Source organism: Daphnia magna, linkage group LG4 (assembly GCF_020631705.1).
Source record: "Daphnia magna isolate NIES linkage group LG4, ASM2063170v1.1, whole genome shotgun sequence".
Taxonomy (NCBI): domain Eukaryota; kingdom Metazoa; phylum Arthropoda; class Branchiopoda; order Diplostraca; family Daphniidae; genus Daphnia; species Daphnia magna.
In genome coordinates, this window is record NC_059185.1 from 12,257,969 (window position 1) to 12,274,186 (window position 16,218).

A 16,218-nucleotide genomic window follows, 5' to 3' on the forward strand; every position below is an offset into this window, starting at 1 on the left:
TTGTTACGACCGACCAACTTCATATTGAAACCTATGTTTTTGTTTTCTCTTTGCTACGGTGCCATACATTTGTAAAAATTTCGACAAACATTTGAAGACAATTAACAATTTTTTAATAATCGTTTCCTTCATTAAGTTTCACAGGAATTGTTGAGAACCACACATGGTATGCCTACTAACTAGGAAAAAAAAGTGCTCTATAATTGGGAATAAAGAGGGAAAGGTACAGTTTAACCTACAAGACGTATAAATGGCCTTGCAGGCTTCTTTTAAACATACACAAGGAAAAAACAAACGAAAACGAGTAATAACAGCAGACCTAGGGTATAAGAAGGAAAGAGGGGAAAAAGTGGGTAATGCAGCTGGGCAGACGTTCTTTTAGACATCACCAAGAGGACCCCAACGCAGCATCTTGCCAGGGTAATTAACTGTTTTTACATGGATTTTTTTTTTTTTTTTTTTTGAATTTTGCATCAAAATACATAAGACGATTATTCTTGTTTGGAATTGGTTTCCGAGTCTAATGTTCTCATGCCGCAGGATGTAAGAGATAGTTTTAAATCGTAGACAATGGGTGCAGGTGGACGAAGAAGAGAGAAGGGAATCACCCACACTTAGAAAAATTAAAGCGAAGAAGGCAAGGCATTGTTTTCTTTGCAGCAACAGCAGGCCGTCAACTGTATGTATATGTACGTGTGTTTATTCTTTTTTTTTCTTTTGAATATACTAAGGATCTCCTTTTTATCATTTCACCCTTTTTTCGCTCAAACTCCACTTTTTGAGGGTTTTTGGCTATTTCTTTTAAACCTTGTGATTTAAAAAAACAAAAATTCATTGCCACAAGGCTGATGGGAGGTTTTTGACTTCATCTTGATCCTGTATAGTCATCCCGTCTCGAGAAAAGGATAATTTGATTCTCATTTTTAGTACCGCCTGTTAAAAAGAAAACAAAGAAAAAAAGCATTATTGATTCATTTTGCAATGAAAGATTATCAAATGAAAACGGTTACGTACTCTTGTGGGATTAAGAATGCGCATGACTTGTGTGACGGGAATACCGGAATTTATAACCGTGCTAGATGCCGGCATCATTTGAAGTTGGAATGTCTTCGGCACGGCGGCCTGGAAGAGGAAATCGCACAACGTCGAACCATACGATGAGCTAGCCGTTAGTGTGACTATCACCAAATTAGGATTGTCGACCGGACGGTCAAAAGAGAAATCCACTTTTAGTCCGTTTTTATCATAGGCCGTTACATTTTGAAGTTCTGAAAATATTTGCAAATGAAGTTGTAGTAAGGCACAAGCCAATTATATTGGTTGCTATTACTTGGTGAGGGTGTAGGCGCAGTCCCTAAGAACCCATCGATTAAGAAACTCGAACTGTTCGAGACGGCGGCACTCATTTGGGTCGTCGGTGAACTGAGCAAATTAGCCAAATTATTGTTGACTAAACTGCTAGTACTAGAACCTGTAGGAGTCGTCATGAGGGGTCCGCTAATTGGAGCTGAAGAAAGGGTCGATCCACTCAAGTCCAAACCACCTAACAAGTCGAGCAGATCCAGATTGGACGTAGATGGAGCTGTCGATGCTTTCGAGTTTGTGAAAACCGGAGCCGATGGCCCATTATCAAAATTGTCCAATCCACCCAGTAGATTGAGCAAAGAATTCTGTCATGGAATTTAAAAAATAATTAGAATGGAAATTATAAATAATAGAATGAAGATTTTACCGAATCTTTTGTGGCTGGTGCCGAATGACTCGTGCTTGTGGTTGTAAACGAACTTAAATCATCCATTAACATGTTGTCGTCACCATTGCTAACTAAAGTTCCTCCTCCACCAGAACTGCCGTTCGTCAGTCCCTGTTGCGACGACTTATGTTCCATAGGCGGTATGCGTTCCATAATGGCAGGACGAAGTGCAACGTGCTTAGTAAACAACTGGGCATATTCGATACCACGTTGTTGTAATTCCACGTTCAAATGGGTGCCAAAGCGAGTGACTATGTCTTCAATTCGACTGTATAGATCATGACGAGTCAATTTAAATTACTAATTAAAATAAGAATTAATTTGTAAGTACCCGACAGTAACGCTGAAACGTGTGCTGAGCTTAGTAAGAGCCGTCAAAGCGTATTGCTTCGTTATGATCGTACTTTGGCTAGACGATAGAATGCCCTGAATGAAATCAACCACTTCATCCTCCCCAGCAACAACCGGCTCTTCCTGTTCGTTGGCATTGGTATGTCCATTGATAAGACTATCGCCGTATTCGCCTAGACACCAAGATGCAACTTGGGCCAATGGCTGACGTTCTGAAATGGGCAACGTGGCCCCTTGTAGGTCAAGATCTCCCGGTTGCCCGTCGTGTTGTAAGGATCCTGAAGAACAACTGACAGCTCGCCACAACTGGCCCACGGCGTAGCCCTGAAGTGAAGTGCTTTCCGAAATGATTTGGATGGTATTTGAAACGACGTCGTCTCGTAGAAAGTTGCCCGCCGCAATGAGAACTCTCAGAAGGGTATCAATATGCCACCGTCGATTAGGAGAAAATCTTTCCGTTGCACTGACTATGCCAGAAGAGCATTGCGCCTTGAATTCAGCATCAGATTTCTCCAGAAATGCTAGCAACTCTTTCATCATTGCTCGGATATTTGATCCATTGATTAGAGCAAAACTCAATTCCAGCGCCCTTCTCTTGATCGATACATCCGGATCCTGAATTTGTCAAAATGTTTTTTAAATAATTCGTTCAACTCTAGTTAGTATCGGTTTTGTTTAAATGAAACCTTAAGGCACTCGAGTATCGTAGCGCGATGTCGCTGGACGGCCGAATTGTCTGCGTGAACGGTACGCAACAACGTGTTGAGGGCCACGTATCGGATATTCTTATCGCTATTGAGCAGAAAACGGCCGAGAATGTTAATGGCCAATACGCGTAGGCCACTTTCCGACTTGATGTGCATGATAGACAGCACCGTTTCGTATAGGATGGCGTTTCCGACATTCTTTGACGTCTCCGTATTGGTTGCAACTTGTGCCAGAATGTCGTTCATAGCTTCGGAGGCTTCGGCGTCGTTATGACCCAAGACTCGCAACAACCGCAAAATCTTCACCTGTGGTTCAACATAGAAATGAGTTTTACATTAGGAAATAATATGTGGCAGTTGTTACCTGGAGAAAAGGGTCACTTACACCAGAAACGTCATGCTCTGGTGAATAGCCTGCCATGATCAAATTCTTGAGAATACGCACTAAACTGGGTACCACCTGACGATGCAGAAGAAAATGAAAATCAAAGCATTAAGCATCGCTGGCAAAAGATACGGAAACAACCAAAGATATATAAGTACAAAACCAAAACATGACGAGACGAAATGAAAAAAAAAAAGCTGAAGGGTGCAGTTTTATGTGTGCAGAGGATTAAACAACATCGAAAGATGCTTTACCTCGCGATGCTCCTACGTAAAGCAAAGTAATTTTGGTTTGTTTTGTTTCAACGTAGGGGGGAGAGATAGAGAGAGATGATCCCGCAACAAGAACAGAAACAAACAAAACAAATGGTAACATATTAACATTCAGTTATTACTGTAAAGGGATGGATTGATTGAAAATAAATGTTAATAGAAATGGATTACTTAACAAAGACAACGATTGGAGGATGAAAACGACATTTACCTTTTTGAAATGGATTAAAGTGTCTGGACTCCGCTCGCACATTTCGATGATGAGCGTTACGCCGGTAATTAAAACACCTAATCCACATTGCTGATGAATATAAGGTAAATGGAAAAAAACGAGCGTAATATACCATGATTTTTATCTGAGATGAGGGATCTAGTAGCTGGTAAAAACATTTCCATTAGCTCGGGCACTTTACCAATAATTCGGAAAGCACACAAGGCCGCCTTTTTCCTCAGGTAGGCGTTGGTAGACTTGAGCAACCGCTCAACTTCAGACGCCAAATCGCGTGACATTTCAGGCGAAGCAATGGCACCTAATGTGCATAGGGCCAAACCAACAATAAACTGGACGGGGTTGTTTAAATCACTGCAACACAAGAGGACAGGTTAAGAGTCTTTAAATCTACAGAGACAAAAAGGAAACATACTTTTTCAGGGAATTGGTGATTAGGACATGAATATCTTGGCGTTCATCCAGCAACAGCATTGCCCCAAGATACCCAATTCGTTTATCTGTGAACCTAGGTGAGGCAATGAGGTTCAAACACTCCAGTTGGCCAAAATGTGCTGGGTAACCAAGCATGTGAATGTAGAGCAGCTTAGCAACATTTCGACATCTCCATTGAGAGTCCTCCTCCCTGAATGATGCCCTGATGTAGGCACATTCTTTGTTCACCACAGCTCGTTCCTCTGCAGCTGTCCTGGCAGCACGAATCTGACGTATCAAATCTCTGAGCCGTGTGGGGGTTGAGGGCATTTTAACTGAAAATAAATTAATTATAACAGTATCTAGAACAATAAAGCTGGTAATGAATTTGCATACCTTTTTCAGCCACCTCATTGATGACTTGCTTAATAGCATTAGCCATTGTTGTGGGTTGTGTTTAGACCCTTAGTAACAAATACAGTTTAATGTCAATCAATGTCAGATCAAATATTTTTGGCCTACAAGAAGTCAGTTCTAAAAACCAAATCTTACAAACAATTAGCGAATCTCGAGGAAAATAAAACCCGTATAAGTATTTGTTTATTGCAAGTGATCAATTTGTTATGATACCGACGCAGCAAACCCAAACAGTTTGTACATCATAAAACGAAAAGGAGGAGAAACAAGAACCGTCATGTATGTCATGTAACTTACTGAATGGCTACGATCACTTTTAAAATGTTAACGGGGGTGTAGTTTTGCGTTATAGCAAAACGCGTAGCCGTTTTCTAGAAAGATTCACACACACAAAATTGCATAAAGCGTGCAATTATATATTAAAGAGTGCCCTGGCAATTCACGCACGGTAAATAAATTTGTCAAACATTCACTACACGACGGCCATCTTTTCAGCCAGGTGACGTGGAGCATTGCCGAATAAACAAAATTCAGCCCAGTTGGGAAAACAAGGTATGGGGCGGGCAGCCAAGGGGGCCATGAGGGTGGGCGGCCGGTCGTCCCGGGTCGGCCGGATTTCGATTTTGATAAATTTCTTATATCTTTACTTGTGTGTTATGTCGATGAACGACAGGCAAGTGGGTGTACTTGTGTTTTTTCTTGATCAATATCGTAATTTATTATGTCCATCTTCCATTATTCATTCGAAACACAATTATTGTTTAGCTCGGCAGTAATCATTATAAATTGTGAATATAAATGTTTGAACAAGCTCAACAGCTCGAACGAATAACAAAAACAATGTGGTCAACGGCAAATTTTAACAATTGAAAAACGCCATCAACTGAAAACATTTCACGGGTTCGACATATCACTGAAAATATCCGCCCCCTCTGCTGCTTTTTTGCTGCTGTTATGCTTTTAAGAGATAACCTACTGACCTACCGTAGACAGTAGATATATATACATATATACTGTCTCCCGAGGTCCCGCCCTTTATTTTTAACAAATAAACATGCTACTACACCCCCCTCCCCAGGAAAAAGATTTCGAAAAATAATAAACATTTCATCATCTTTTGCTTTTTTTGTGTGTTGTTTTAATTTGAGGGAATGGCAGTTGAGGCGGACAGGATAATCTGCGCCGGGATCAATTGAGAAGCCACTGTAGGGCTGGCAGCATTGGTAGTAGCATGAGCAGGAGAAGAAGTAGAACTGGCTGAGGCGAGTTTGCGAGTGGCCAGTTGCCAAGCCATTGGTTTCTGCTCGCGGGCATGACGGCGGACGTGCTTGGTCAAGTGGTCAGAGCGCATAAAACGACGCTGGCAAACCGGGCAACTGAACTATAAAAAAAAACGAAATTGATTACGTTAAAACAAATTCATCATTAAAAGAAGTGAAAATTCGTTTACTTTTTTCTCGCCAGTATGAGTGCGTTTGTGACGGGACAGTTCGTCCGAACGCGAGAAGCGGCGATCACATCCGTCCCAGCTGCAGACGAAAGGTTTCTCACCTGATTCAATTGGAAAAATTTGAATAATTAAAAGGAAGCCTTAATTTTTTCAAACTAAGTATTTGCATACCAGTATGAGTCCTCATGTGAGCTTTCAAATGAGATGATTTGAAATAGTTTTTGCCGCATCCTTTGAATTGGCATTCATAAATACGCCGACGTTTATCCGCTTCCCTTTCCTACGACCACAAAAAGGTTAAGAATCAAACGTCCCCTCAAAAATCCATTATTTAAAAATTACCATCTTATTTGGAGCGATGAGGGTCATGGATGGGATGCCAGCTGTCGTCAATACAAAATGCGTTATTTGTCCGTTGTTATCACAGGGGGCCAGGAAAAGAGTGGTGCCAGAAGTACCCATAGAGCCATCAGCACCGGGAGCACCCAATGGCACGACCGGTATGACTCGAGTCGCTGACGTTCCATTGATTACATTACAATTACCCAGAGTTGTGCCATTCAGCATCAATTTGGGAGCGATGGCCACTGGCGATTTTATCGGGATCGCCTACAAGCAGAAAATCAGTTAACTATAAGTCCAATAATCACTTAAAAATGTAAAATAAATTATACCTGAGAAGTTGCCGACATAGTAGAAGAAGTAATCATTTCAGGTACAAAACGAGATACAGGAAATTGCTGCACAATTAAATCACTAGTATTTTCATTATAACTATTATTCGGTGGTGGCTTGTGATTGGTTATTTCGCGTGTTTCCCGGTTAGTGTCTTTGTTAGCTACAAAGATCTGTTCCGTTCCGAAATGAGCATTTCGTAAATGTCGGTTGGTGTTCTTGTTCTCGACAAATATTATTTCACGACCTGGCAATGCAGGACCTCCCATTAATTTCTCCTTGTTATTTCCAGCCTCCTCGTGTTGATTATTGGATTCCTGTTGAATCACAGGCTCTGCAGTTCCATCCTTTTTTCCGATCATGATGACAGAAACGGGCATTGAAGTAACGCTAGGACTTGGAGTTCTTGGTGGCGTACATGACATCAATCTCTGGATAAAATATTTGTTAATTAAATAAAATTTTTTTAGGAAATTTCAATAAACATACCTTGGCAGATTGAAGATGGTCGCTAGAGTCGTCGCTCGAAGCCCACTGATCTTGCGATTCATCTGACGAGCCACTGGATGAGCTCAGCGATGACATACCGACCGCTTCCTGTTGTTGACAAGTAGCTGCCCGTGAAAAGGAGAGCAGAGTTTCAACAGCCTCCAAAGCGGCATCAGTTTCCATATCTTCTTCATCCTATCAAATAATACAACAATGATAATGAGATTTGAACATCAAAACACGAATGTCAATAATTCTAACATTATCGTAGGTTCTTTTTCTTAAGGTGAACTGCTCGTTGATGTAAAAGCCGATATTATGCAACCTTGGCCCGATTAGAACCGATCTTTATGTTTTATTTTCATTTTTATCATCAACACCAAAAATACGCATGTGAACATTGAGCTTGTGATGCTTTTGCAATTAAGCAGTTCATGTTTATTTGTAATCTTTTAGGTTCACGTGTTAGTCACCAACACACACGCACATAAAATGACGGGATCAACAGCCGTATAGCAACAGCCTAGCAACAGCCAATCAGGTGTTTTTATTTCTGTGTGTGTGCGAAAAATGTAAAAAAGAGTGTTGCTGCCCGCTGAAAAAATCTCGTCGCATAGTGAAAGTCGTTGCCGGGAAAGCGACTATAATGTCCAAAAAGAACGCCTGCATTCACGAACGCACTAGTATATATATATACATATATATGTGTACTAGGGTATCACGTGATCAAAGAGTGACGACGGGAGCGTGCACAACAACAGAGTGAAAAGCAACGGGGGCTTTTCCGTCGTCTTCGGGAGCGAAAAACCCCACCCACAACCCAAAATCAAAAATTTTTAGTTCGTTCACTCGCGTTGTTTTAGGAAAAGAAAAAAAAAATCTTTTTTCGGGGGTCTACGTGACGAACGTGCCCCGTTTTCACCACATGTCAAGGCACTACGCACATGACAGTGTTCTCTAGCGAAAATGTTGGACACAGTAGCGACTCTGGAACGTACCCAATGACCTCACCGTACACAAACAATTAATGATTTCAAAGTTTAAGTCTTTTTCACCAGCAACAGCTAGTGTAATGATGTTAACAATCCATGAAATGATCTTGGCTTACCGCTGAATGATGATCGAAATTATGTTGAAGCATTTTATTGGTCGGCGTGGCCGGTGGTGTCATTATGACTTCTGTTTCGGTTTTGCTCGTTCAAATCCATGTGGAACACTTACGCAAAACTTTTCTTGTTGCTAAGTTTGAACATAAAATTGAATATATCCTGATTGATTCGCACGACACAGTTGAGAGAAGGGCTACTGTCAAGGTGTCTTTACACTTGAAGACGACGTGAACGACTGTGGTTCTCTAGTGCCAAGTCTTTTTCTTTTGAGAGACTTTCGTTGCTGTGAATGTGTGTGTAAAAATTTCAGAAAATAAAACAGAAAAAAAAAAGAAGTGTGTAAAGAACGATGGGGTGGAAGAGGATAGGAGAAAAACGTGGTGGGCTGAGCCCGCGCTCGATCGTCTGTCGTTACGGACATATCCCGCGCGATCACATCGGCGCTAGAAGCGAATGCCCTAGTAACCAATCAAAAAGCCGAAAAGGCCCGAACCACTAGCTGTTCACGTGCTCGACGCGTGTCTTTGGCAAACTGTATACGCCACCAAAGGGACAACCATCCAATATATACATAGACACACACACACACACACACACACACACACACACACACCCTTTTTTCTCTCCGACATGTATTACGTAAACTCTCGACTTTGTAATTGTCCAAACAGCTGACAGTTCATATTGTTGTAAACTTATATTTTGGTTGTAAGACGAACATTGTATGCATACAGTTACATAGCAACTATAACTAGGCCACAAAGTTTTGGCATTGGCGTAGACTTGCGTAGTTAAATGGCGAGCGTCTGAAAAGAAAAAGTTCTTTGTTGGTTAGAACATTTTAAGCCATTACCGCACCCACCATTGAAGATATGTTTAATGTTGCTATGCCACGTTTCGTGTCCCTTTTTTAGTTTCCTCCAGAGCCTACAGCGATTGCGTCACCCCAAGAGCGATAATAAATCAACAGTTCAATTTTCCAAGTTCCCTTTAGAGTTTTTTCAACGATAATGCGATATGAATATTAAATACAAGCAAAATGCCAATATTTCAATTTCCGGATTTAAACGTTTTTTGCACACAAAAGAAGATGTGCAACACACGTGATGGTCAACTTCTTAAATTTTATCCGGTCGCTATACGAGTCAAAACACGCACAACTCCATAAAAGACTATTGTTTCTTTACAGTTTCTTATGGACGTGCGTGGTGTGTTTTCCCTTGGCAGCTCGATTTTTTTCTTTCACATAGTTACAAGCTTGAAATTGATTATTCTGTTCAATATATGGTCATTTCTAATAGACTTTGTTCATTTGAATATTTGAATAGCTTTGGGATTTTTCCAAGGTTGATATCTCGAGCTGTAGAAGTTTTTATTTCGTTTTTCTTGACTGGTGTCACCAAACAAAACTGGTATAGGCTTACCAACTGATCGGGTGTAAACTGGAAACTTCTAGATCGACTAGGAAAAAACCAGGTCGATTATCTTCTATTTATACAACCGGGACTGTCGGTTCACTAGGAACATTTCAAAAAGAGCTGACTCCAACCAACTTTGGATTTTCCCCGACGACAAAAACAAGATAATATAACTTATTTGATTACCTTGAAAATTTCTCTGTCTGAAAAAAAAATGTAATAAGAGACAAAGTTATATGTATTTTAATTATTAAAAAAAATTATCTAAATGATAAATCGGATGATTTAGCCTTCGAACATGCCGGCGGCTAGGAGCAAATTTCTTCGCGTGAAATGCAGTGACATGACAGGTGTGGCTTTAGTCGGATAACGGGCCAGTCGAAGAGATTCGATGACGTTGCTCCGTTTCAGCAGGTCCGGATTGTGTCCTGAAATGTTGACATCCTCTAAAGAGGATTCATCCGTCATTCGGAAGAAATCCCACAACTGAATAGAACCATCTAAAGAGGACGTAGCAAAGACAGTTCCATCTCGGCTGAAGGCCAGGCTAGAGATCGTCATGGTGTGGCCAGGCAGGTCAGCCAACAAGTGACCGTGAGCCAGATCCCATAACAGGACTTTTTGATCAGCTCCACCGGACGCTAGAAAACGACCATCGGTTGAAAAACACAACGCCGATACAGTTCCCTTTTGCAAAATAGCAATTAATAAAAGCAATGACGAAAAAATTTAAATGTCCATACTTTATGGCCAGTCATTAGCCGAACACAGTTGCCAGAGACACAGTCCCATAGGCGGACGCTTCTGTCACTAGACCCTGTTGCGACATAATTTGAATTGGGATGGAATTGGACTACGTCGACATCTGAATAATGGCCGGCGAATATCCTTAAGGGCTGATGATGATCAGTAGCCCACAGACGGGCAGTTCGATCGTGTCCGACTGATGAAAAGTAGTATCCATGTGGTGAAAATCGGACATCCCACACCGGATAAATATGGCCTTTGTAAACAACAAGACAAGTCCACGTCTGTAAACTCCAGAGACGAATGGTGGCATCTTCCGAGGATGAAAGCAGTAACGTCCGGTCGTGACTAAACGAGGCAGAATAAACAGGCCCGCAATGGCCATAGAGCACCTTTCATGGTCTCACCCGTCTTATCATCCATCATACGAACAAGGACATCTTCTGCCTCCTTGTCAATATCGGCCAACTGTTCGGCTGGTTTCATGGCACGAAGTTTCTGAGGCACTAAGCTCCACACTTTCAGGATTGAATCAGAAAACCCCGCAGCGAGAAGAGAAGAATCTTCGCAAAATTCGACACACGTTACCCTGCTCGCAGGGGAAAAAATTTTATCAATCAAGCAAACAGAAAGGAATCATATTGTACTAACGTTTCCGCGCAATTCAGCATTGTGTAGAAACAAATGGATGGCAAGCTGTCTGGACCAAGAGCCACCCTCTTGCTGGCTTCACGTAGAGCTCTGACCTTCTCCAGTTTGTCGATATCTCTCCTGAAACAGAAATTCAGCTCAACCTTTTTCTCTTTTCTGCGTGGAATTTCCCAACATCTTACAAATCTGGTAATGGTAATCGACTGGCTGGGGGAGCATTGGGGTCGCTTTTGGCTTTCTTATTGAGCAAAGGATCCTTTTTAGGTTTTTTCTTTTTGGGTTTTTCGCCACCTTCTCCCGGCTCTCCATCCTCTTCCTCTTCTACCACCGAAAGTTGAATGTCGGGTTCTTTCAGCAGGCCATAATAGATTTTGGTCTTGTTTACTGCATAAACATAACGTTATCCTTGTTTTTTTCTCTGATTTAAATAAATTATTATTTGCCTTGTCTATTGGCTTCGCCTTCCATGGCTCCCGCCGTAGATTCCACTTGAGCTTTGTTCCGGGGTACCCCTTCGTACATGTCGACGTATAAATGTTCCTGAATGACGTTCATGACAATAGATTGGTTTTTGTCCTGCAAAAACCGCTTCAAAACCGAGTAAGTATCACGTGACATTCGAACCGTGAACTGGCTTGACCTGTTGAACATTTAGTAATGTAAATAAGAGGAGAAAATTGAGGAAAATATTAAGAGCCATACTTGAAATTTTCCATAAGGTCACTGCCCTTCATGTGTTCTTTCTTGGTGATAAAAGAAACTTTTTTAAGGTCTTCTTGGTAATAATCTTCTTGGTCAATTGAAAAGCGTTCCATGAATTTAGAAGCTTCATTTTCGTGATTGTTGTAAATCATTTCCAAATACATGTGGACAAAGAGTGGATACAGCACTAAAGACAGCTCGTGCTGTAGCAAGTAAATTAAATTAAATTAAATGTTATTAAAAGCTCGTATGAATAACAATCTTACTTTATAAACATCTAAGGAGCTTTCGACAAATCTTCTGTAACTAAGGTAGGCTTTTTCATAGGCATTGGGATCCCCTTCACTCTTGTACGATGAGAGTAAGTTTGTTGCCTCAGAATCAACCTGAAGTGCTTGCGCATCTCTCAATTGATCCTCCTTGAGTCGGGCTTCTTTTTTCAGTGCGTCAGCCGTACCCTAGTCAAGTCAACAGTTATAAAACGGTTCTAAGTTTGAAAAAAAAAAAATCGTCTTCTAACTTTGAGGTTATGTTTTTGCAGAAATTGTAGGACGGCCGCAAGAGTATTGGAATCAACATTTTCTGAATCTAGAGTTTGGCCGCCACTATTGTCACTCACAACCTCACTGTTTTGGTTTTCTGATGATTGAGTTTTAGCGTCTGAATTAATCGCTTGGGGTAGCTGGTTCATACTATACTCCATTTTTTTCGATCGTAAACAACTCGGACAAGCAGTGTGCCAGTTATCAAATTTGTGAGGAAATATTAGAACAACCAACTTTTTACAGGCTGGAAAATTCCTTATTTCTTTATCAACATTTTAATTAATTTAAGTGTCTGTTTTGTTGGAAAAAGTTTATCACAGTTTTCAAGAAAGGATGGGTAAGTGAAAAAGGCAACCTAGTGACTCCATTTGCCTTCATTCGATCACTCTTCTCTGCAGCCCACTCTCGGTAAGTTGTGCATTTTCGTGAAATCCGAATACATCCTTTTATTACCACGTTTGTGTCATTGGAAATTAACAAAGCTTGTTTCTGCTTTACTTTTAGAGTCCAGCTGCATCATGAGAGCAAAGGTAATCATCCGTTTCCTATTATTTTCGATTGTTTAACGTGACGCCATCACCGAACTATTTAGGTGTCATAAGCCTAACTTTAAACTAATGATTCTTTTCGATTCTTTGGTTTAGTGGCGTAAGAAGCGTATGCGTAGGCTCAAGCGTAAGCGCAGGAAGATGCGCGCACGTTCCAAGTAGATTTATTCACACTCGCAGTCATTTGGAAGCAGAGTGGCAGTCTGATTTTTAGGTAAGTTTGGATTTCACTACATGTTTCACAAGGTTTTTCTACTAACTGTCTTGTCTATTTTTCTAGGTAATTCTGAATCAGTTGTCATTCCAATCCCAGAAAACTAAGACTTCCCATCGAGTTCTAACTTGGAAAAGCTGCTGAAATTTTGGCTGTAAAAAAATTACCTCTTGTGAAATGTCATTCATATTTGAACTACTTGCATCAATAAAGATTTGTCTTTTCACAAGAATTTTGTCCTAACATATTACTTCATTTAAAATTTAAAGAATAAAAATTCGAGGGCAAGGCAAGAAATGTACATTTCCTGATATAGCAGCGTTACTTACACGAAATCCATGCTTGGGACATTATTTCTTTTTCGAAAGGTATTGGACAGGGCCACGATCATTATCCAGGAGAGAAAGAGCTAATAAGGTAACTAGAGAACACCTACATTTATAGAGAAACAAAAGTATGCAAGTAATCAAAGTTTCACAAAACTTGATATACAAAAGTATGAAGGGCGGGGAGCGAGTATACACAAAAGAAATAGGGTGCAATTCTACACAAGAAAAAACCATCACACATTTTTTTAAGGAGGAAAGTGGGGGTGTTATGTAAAAAAAAAAACATGTTATGGATGGTCAGGAGATTTAATACAGAGTCAGGCCATTTTTAATCTTGCCTCTTTAAAAATTTCCAATTAAAAACCATCGTTTAATTTGGAATGTCGCTGCTCCGTAAAAAAAATAAAAAATAAAGTACGATATTGTTGACAACGGATAATCCCCAAAAAAAGGTAACTATTTAAATGCTGCAACTTATATTCTGATGGGGGGAGAGGATGCTGGAAAAGACGAGAGGAGATATAATATAAAAGTCATTTCTTATGGTTTACAAAAAAATTAATAATAATATTGGAAAAAAAAGGAAGGAAAAAAGGAATTGGATCCCCGCGTGGAAAACAAAGAAACAAAGAACGGATGATTTTTTGTTTTGTATATATGCTGGTTTTTTTTGTTTGCTTTTTTTCGTCTTTAATAAATGTGTAGACTGTAGTTTTCTTTGTTTAGTTTTTTTGTTGTTGTTTTTGTTTTTAGTTTTCGCGATCACTTGCAGCAAGAGGAAGCAGGTTTGTTGCCGTCTTCAGCTCTGTCTAGCCTCCTACCCTGTCCACTGCTGCCACCAACTCCTCCAGTTCCATCATTCTTAGGTAGTTTCTTGGCTACATTGAGTAATAAATGATGAATACACGTGCCTCTGTAAATAATTAATAATAATAACAATACCGATAGCCAAGAAGATGTCGTTGACGTTCATAGCCGTCTTGGCTGAAGTTTCCATAAAGAGTAGTCCATTCTCTTCAGCGTAACTTTTTGCTTCGTCAAATTCAACGGCACGTTTAGCAGCCAAATCTGCTTTGTTGCCCGCCAAGGCGATGACAATATTAGGGGAGGCTTGACGTTGCAGTTCTTTTACCCAGACCTTGGCCCGGCCAAAAGTGTCTTGATTTGTGATGTCGTATACTACAATGGCGGCTTGCGCCCCTCTAAAACCATAAAATTAATAATTAGAAGCCAGGCATTAACCTTGTAAAAGTCTTGAAGATGTTACCTGTAGTACATGGGAGCAAGACTGTGGTACCGTTCCTGGCCAGCTGTGTCCCAAATCTCAAACTTGACAGTTGTGTCATCCAAGCAAACTGTCTGTGTCAAGAACGCAGCTGCAAGTAATGATAATGAGCATTGAAGGTTGCAATAAAATTTATCAATAAACATTTACCTCCAATAGTGCTTTCCTGGTATTCGTGAAACTGTCCTTTAACGAAGCGGAGAACCAGGCTGGATTTGCCTACTGCAGACTCGCCAAGAAGCACCAGTTTAAACTGACAGATTTTACCTTGTGTGGCACCATTTGGCCTCTGAGCAGTTCCTCCAGCTGAGGCTGCTGCTGTTCCAGCTTGAGATGCACGGCTTGCCATGGCTCTATTCAAAGGTGAGGCTGCAAAACATACAAGAAACAAAAACACTTGGTAAAGAAAGAAAAATCAACCAGGATAGAATCCCTATATTGGTCAGAAGGTACTTAATTGGCTTCCTCAACTTATGACCTACTAAACAAAACAAAATATTCCATTTCAAACCAGGAAACTCTCTCAATTACTACTGTTTGTTTTTTTTGTACTGCAAGAAATTAGAATACTTGGTAGGATCAAAATCCATACTAATATTTCAGCAAGAAGTCAATTGGAAAGTGTAACAAAATATGGAAATTCACGCGTAAGAGTCAATCACATTCGACAAACAAACACAAGACGACCGAGGGAATCCAGTAGGGGTGGTATTTTGAAACGTCACTTGAACATCAGGCGGAGGGTAGCAACAAACATTACACGTAATTCTTTCCTTTTCCCGTCTGGAAGAGGGGAGGATGGTAATGGCTTATACGGAAAATACCAAGAAAAATGAAACAAACCAAAAAAAGAAAAAGAAAAATCGAGAGGCGTCTACCGTCACGAACAACTTACACACGGGAAAACGAATTAAAAGCCGATGCTGTTCAGTTGCTGTTGGAAACAAAAAAGTCGAAAAACTCTTGATGACACACACTTAAAGACCAACGACGACAGGAAGGAGAGTTTCAATAGAGATCGTCGGGCAATATATATTACGGTTACGAAATTCGACTGCTGTAGTGCTATCTCGCTCTGTAATAATGGCCCAAGTTTTATTTTTCGCAGCTCCAAAAATGTAAAAAAAAATCCTCCACACAACAGGGGCGGCGACACACGAAAGCTTACGACTCTCAACCACAAGAGGGACAGATGACTGGCAACCTTGGTAGAATTTCGTGTTCAACAAACTAAAATATTGTGCACATTCTTTGTTTCACCGATGAATAGTATACTACTGGCACCTTATTTGATTACTTCAAGAGCGATTTAGTCGAATCTTAAAATATGGATCTTGCATAATCAATAATATTAATGGTACTATTTAGTGCTGAAAGCCATCTAGCGGACAAAAATTGAACTCTGAAAGCGGACACTTTCTTCGCAAGGAGAGGGTGTTTTTTCCCACCAATTCACACCGGAAACTTTAATTAAGACTAAGACCACGAGGGGGATAAGATACTAGTAGCCAAATCTAATCTTGGTTTA

The 16,218-nt window shown here is 40.5% G+C and overlaps 4 protein-coding genes and 1 long non-coding RNA gene across 11 annotated transcripts; 1 reads left to right on the forward strand and 4 right to left on the reverse strand.

The window, feature by feature from the left end:
* Positions 1 to 96: 96 nt before the first annotated feature.
* Positions 97 to 5,042, reverse strand: LOC116920208 (AP-1 complex subunit gamma-1). Of its 3 annotated transcripts, none has more exons than XM_032926348.2 (13): positions 4,826 to 5,042; positions 4,508 to 4,575; positions 4,113 to 4,446; positions 3,813 to 4,051; positions 3,680 to 3,756; positions 3,451 to 3,462; positions 3,176 to 3,271; positions 2,791 to 3,117; positions 2,085 to 2,719; positions 1,733 to 2,021; positions 1,331 to 1,670; positions 1,015 to 1,268; positions 97 to 933 (listed from the first exon to the last, which is right to left on the reverse strand). In XM_032926348.2, exons 2-13 carry the CDS (start codon positions 4,551 to 4,553, stop codon positions 832 to 834), a joined length of 2,751 nt encoding a protein of 916 aa, XP_032782239.2. In that variant the 5' UTR covers positions 4,554 to 4,575; positions 4,826 to 5,042; the 3' UTR covers positions 97 to 831. The 3 variants fall into 3 exon arrangements, with proteins under 3 accessions (XP_032782239.2, XP_045027619.1, XP_032782240.2); XM_045171684.1 differs by lacking the exon at positions 4,826 to 5,042 and adding an exon at positions 4,664 to 4,779; XM_032926349.2 differs by lacking the exon at positions 3,451 to 3,462 and having other exon boundaries at positions 4,826 to 5,041.
* Positions 5,043 to 5,220: 178 nt separating this feature from the next.
* LOC116920260 (Krueppel-like factor 10) lies at positions 5,221 to 8,635 on the reverse strand. The gene is made up of 7 exons (XM_032926422.2): positions 8,251 to 8,635; positions 7,143 to 7,337; positions 6,653 to 7,084; positions 6,321 to 6,587; positions 6,150 to 6,258; positions 5,979 to 6,079; positions 5,221 to 5,909 (listed from the first exon to the last, which is right to left on the reverse strand). The coding sequence occupies exons 1-7, from the start codon at positions 8,311 to 8,313 to the stop codon at positions 5,667 to 5,669; spliced, it is 1,410 nt and encodes a 469-aa protein (XP_032782313.2). The 5' UTR covers positions 8,314 to 8,635; the 3' UTR covers positions 5,221 to 5,666.
* Positions 8,636 to 9,889: 1,254 nt separating this feature from the next.
* On the reverse strand, positions 9,890 to 12,504 carry LOC116920217 (transcription initiation factor TFIID subunit 5). Its single transcript, XM_032926363.2, is given in 9 exon segments — positions 9,890 to 10,356; positions 10,413 to 10,805; positions 10,807 to 11,005; positions 11,068 to 11,187; positions 11,250 to 11,451; positions 11,511 to 11,707; positions 11,770 to 11,972; positions 12,036 to 12,227; positions 12,290 to 12,504. Coding segments are annotated over 9 exon segments (2,091 nt in total). The 5' UTR covers positions 12,473 to 12,504; the 3' UTR covers positions 9,890 to 9,954.
* A 3-nt stretch (positions 12,505 to 12,507) lies between these two features.
* LOC116920389 lies at positions 12,508 to 13,308 on the forward strand. Of its 2 annotated transcripts, XR_004392338.2 has the most exons (5): positions 12,508 to 12,523; positions 12,625 to 12,722; positions 12,819 to 12,844; positions 12,959 to 13,076; positions 13,143 to 13,308. It is a non-coding gene; the product is annotated as an uncharacterized LOC116920389 (long non-coding RNA). The 2 variants fall into 2 exon arrangements; XR_004392337.2 differs by lacking the exon at positions 12,508 to 12,523 and having other exon boundaries at positions 12,610 to 12,722.
* A 45-nt stretch (positions 13,309 to 13,353) lies between these two features.
* On the reverse strand, positions 13,354 to 15,857 carry LOC116920341 (ras-related protein Rab-5C). 4 transcript variants are annotated; one of them, XM_032926555.2, is made up of 5 exons: positions 15,586 to 15,857; positions 14,841 to 15,059; positions 14,673 to 14,781; positions 14,348 to 14,607; positions 13,354 to 14,283 (listed from the first exon to the last, which is right to left on the reverse strand). In XM_032926555.2, exons 2-5 carry the CDS (start codon positions 15,037 to 15,039, stop codon positions 14,168 to 14,170), a joined length of 684 nt encoding a protein of 227 aa, XP_032782446.1. In that variant the 5' UTR covers positions 15,040 to 15,059; positions 15,586 to 15,857; the 3' UTR covers positions 13,354 to 14,167. The 4 variants fall into 4 exon arrangements, with proteins under 4 accessions (XP_032782446.1, XP_032782448.1, XP_032782449.1 ...); XM_032926557.2 differs by having other exon boundaries at positions 15,730 to 15,854; XM_032926558.2 differs by lacking the exon at positions 15,586 to 15,857 and adding an exon at positions 15,353 to 15,484.
* Between the last annotated feature and the right edge of the window lie 361 nt (positions 15,858 to 16,218).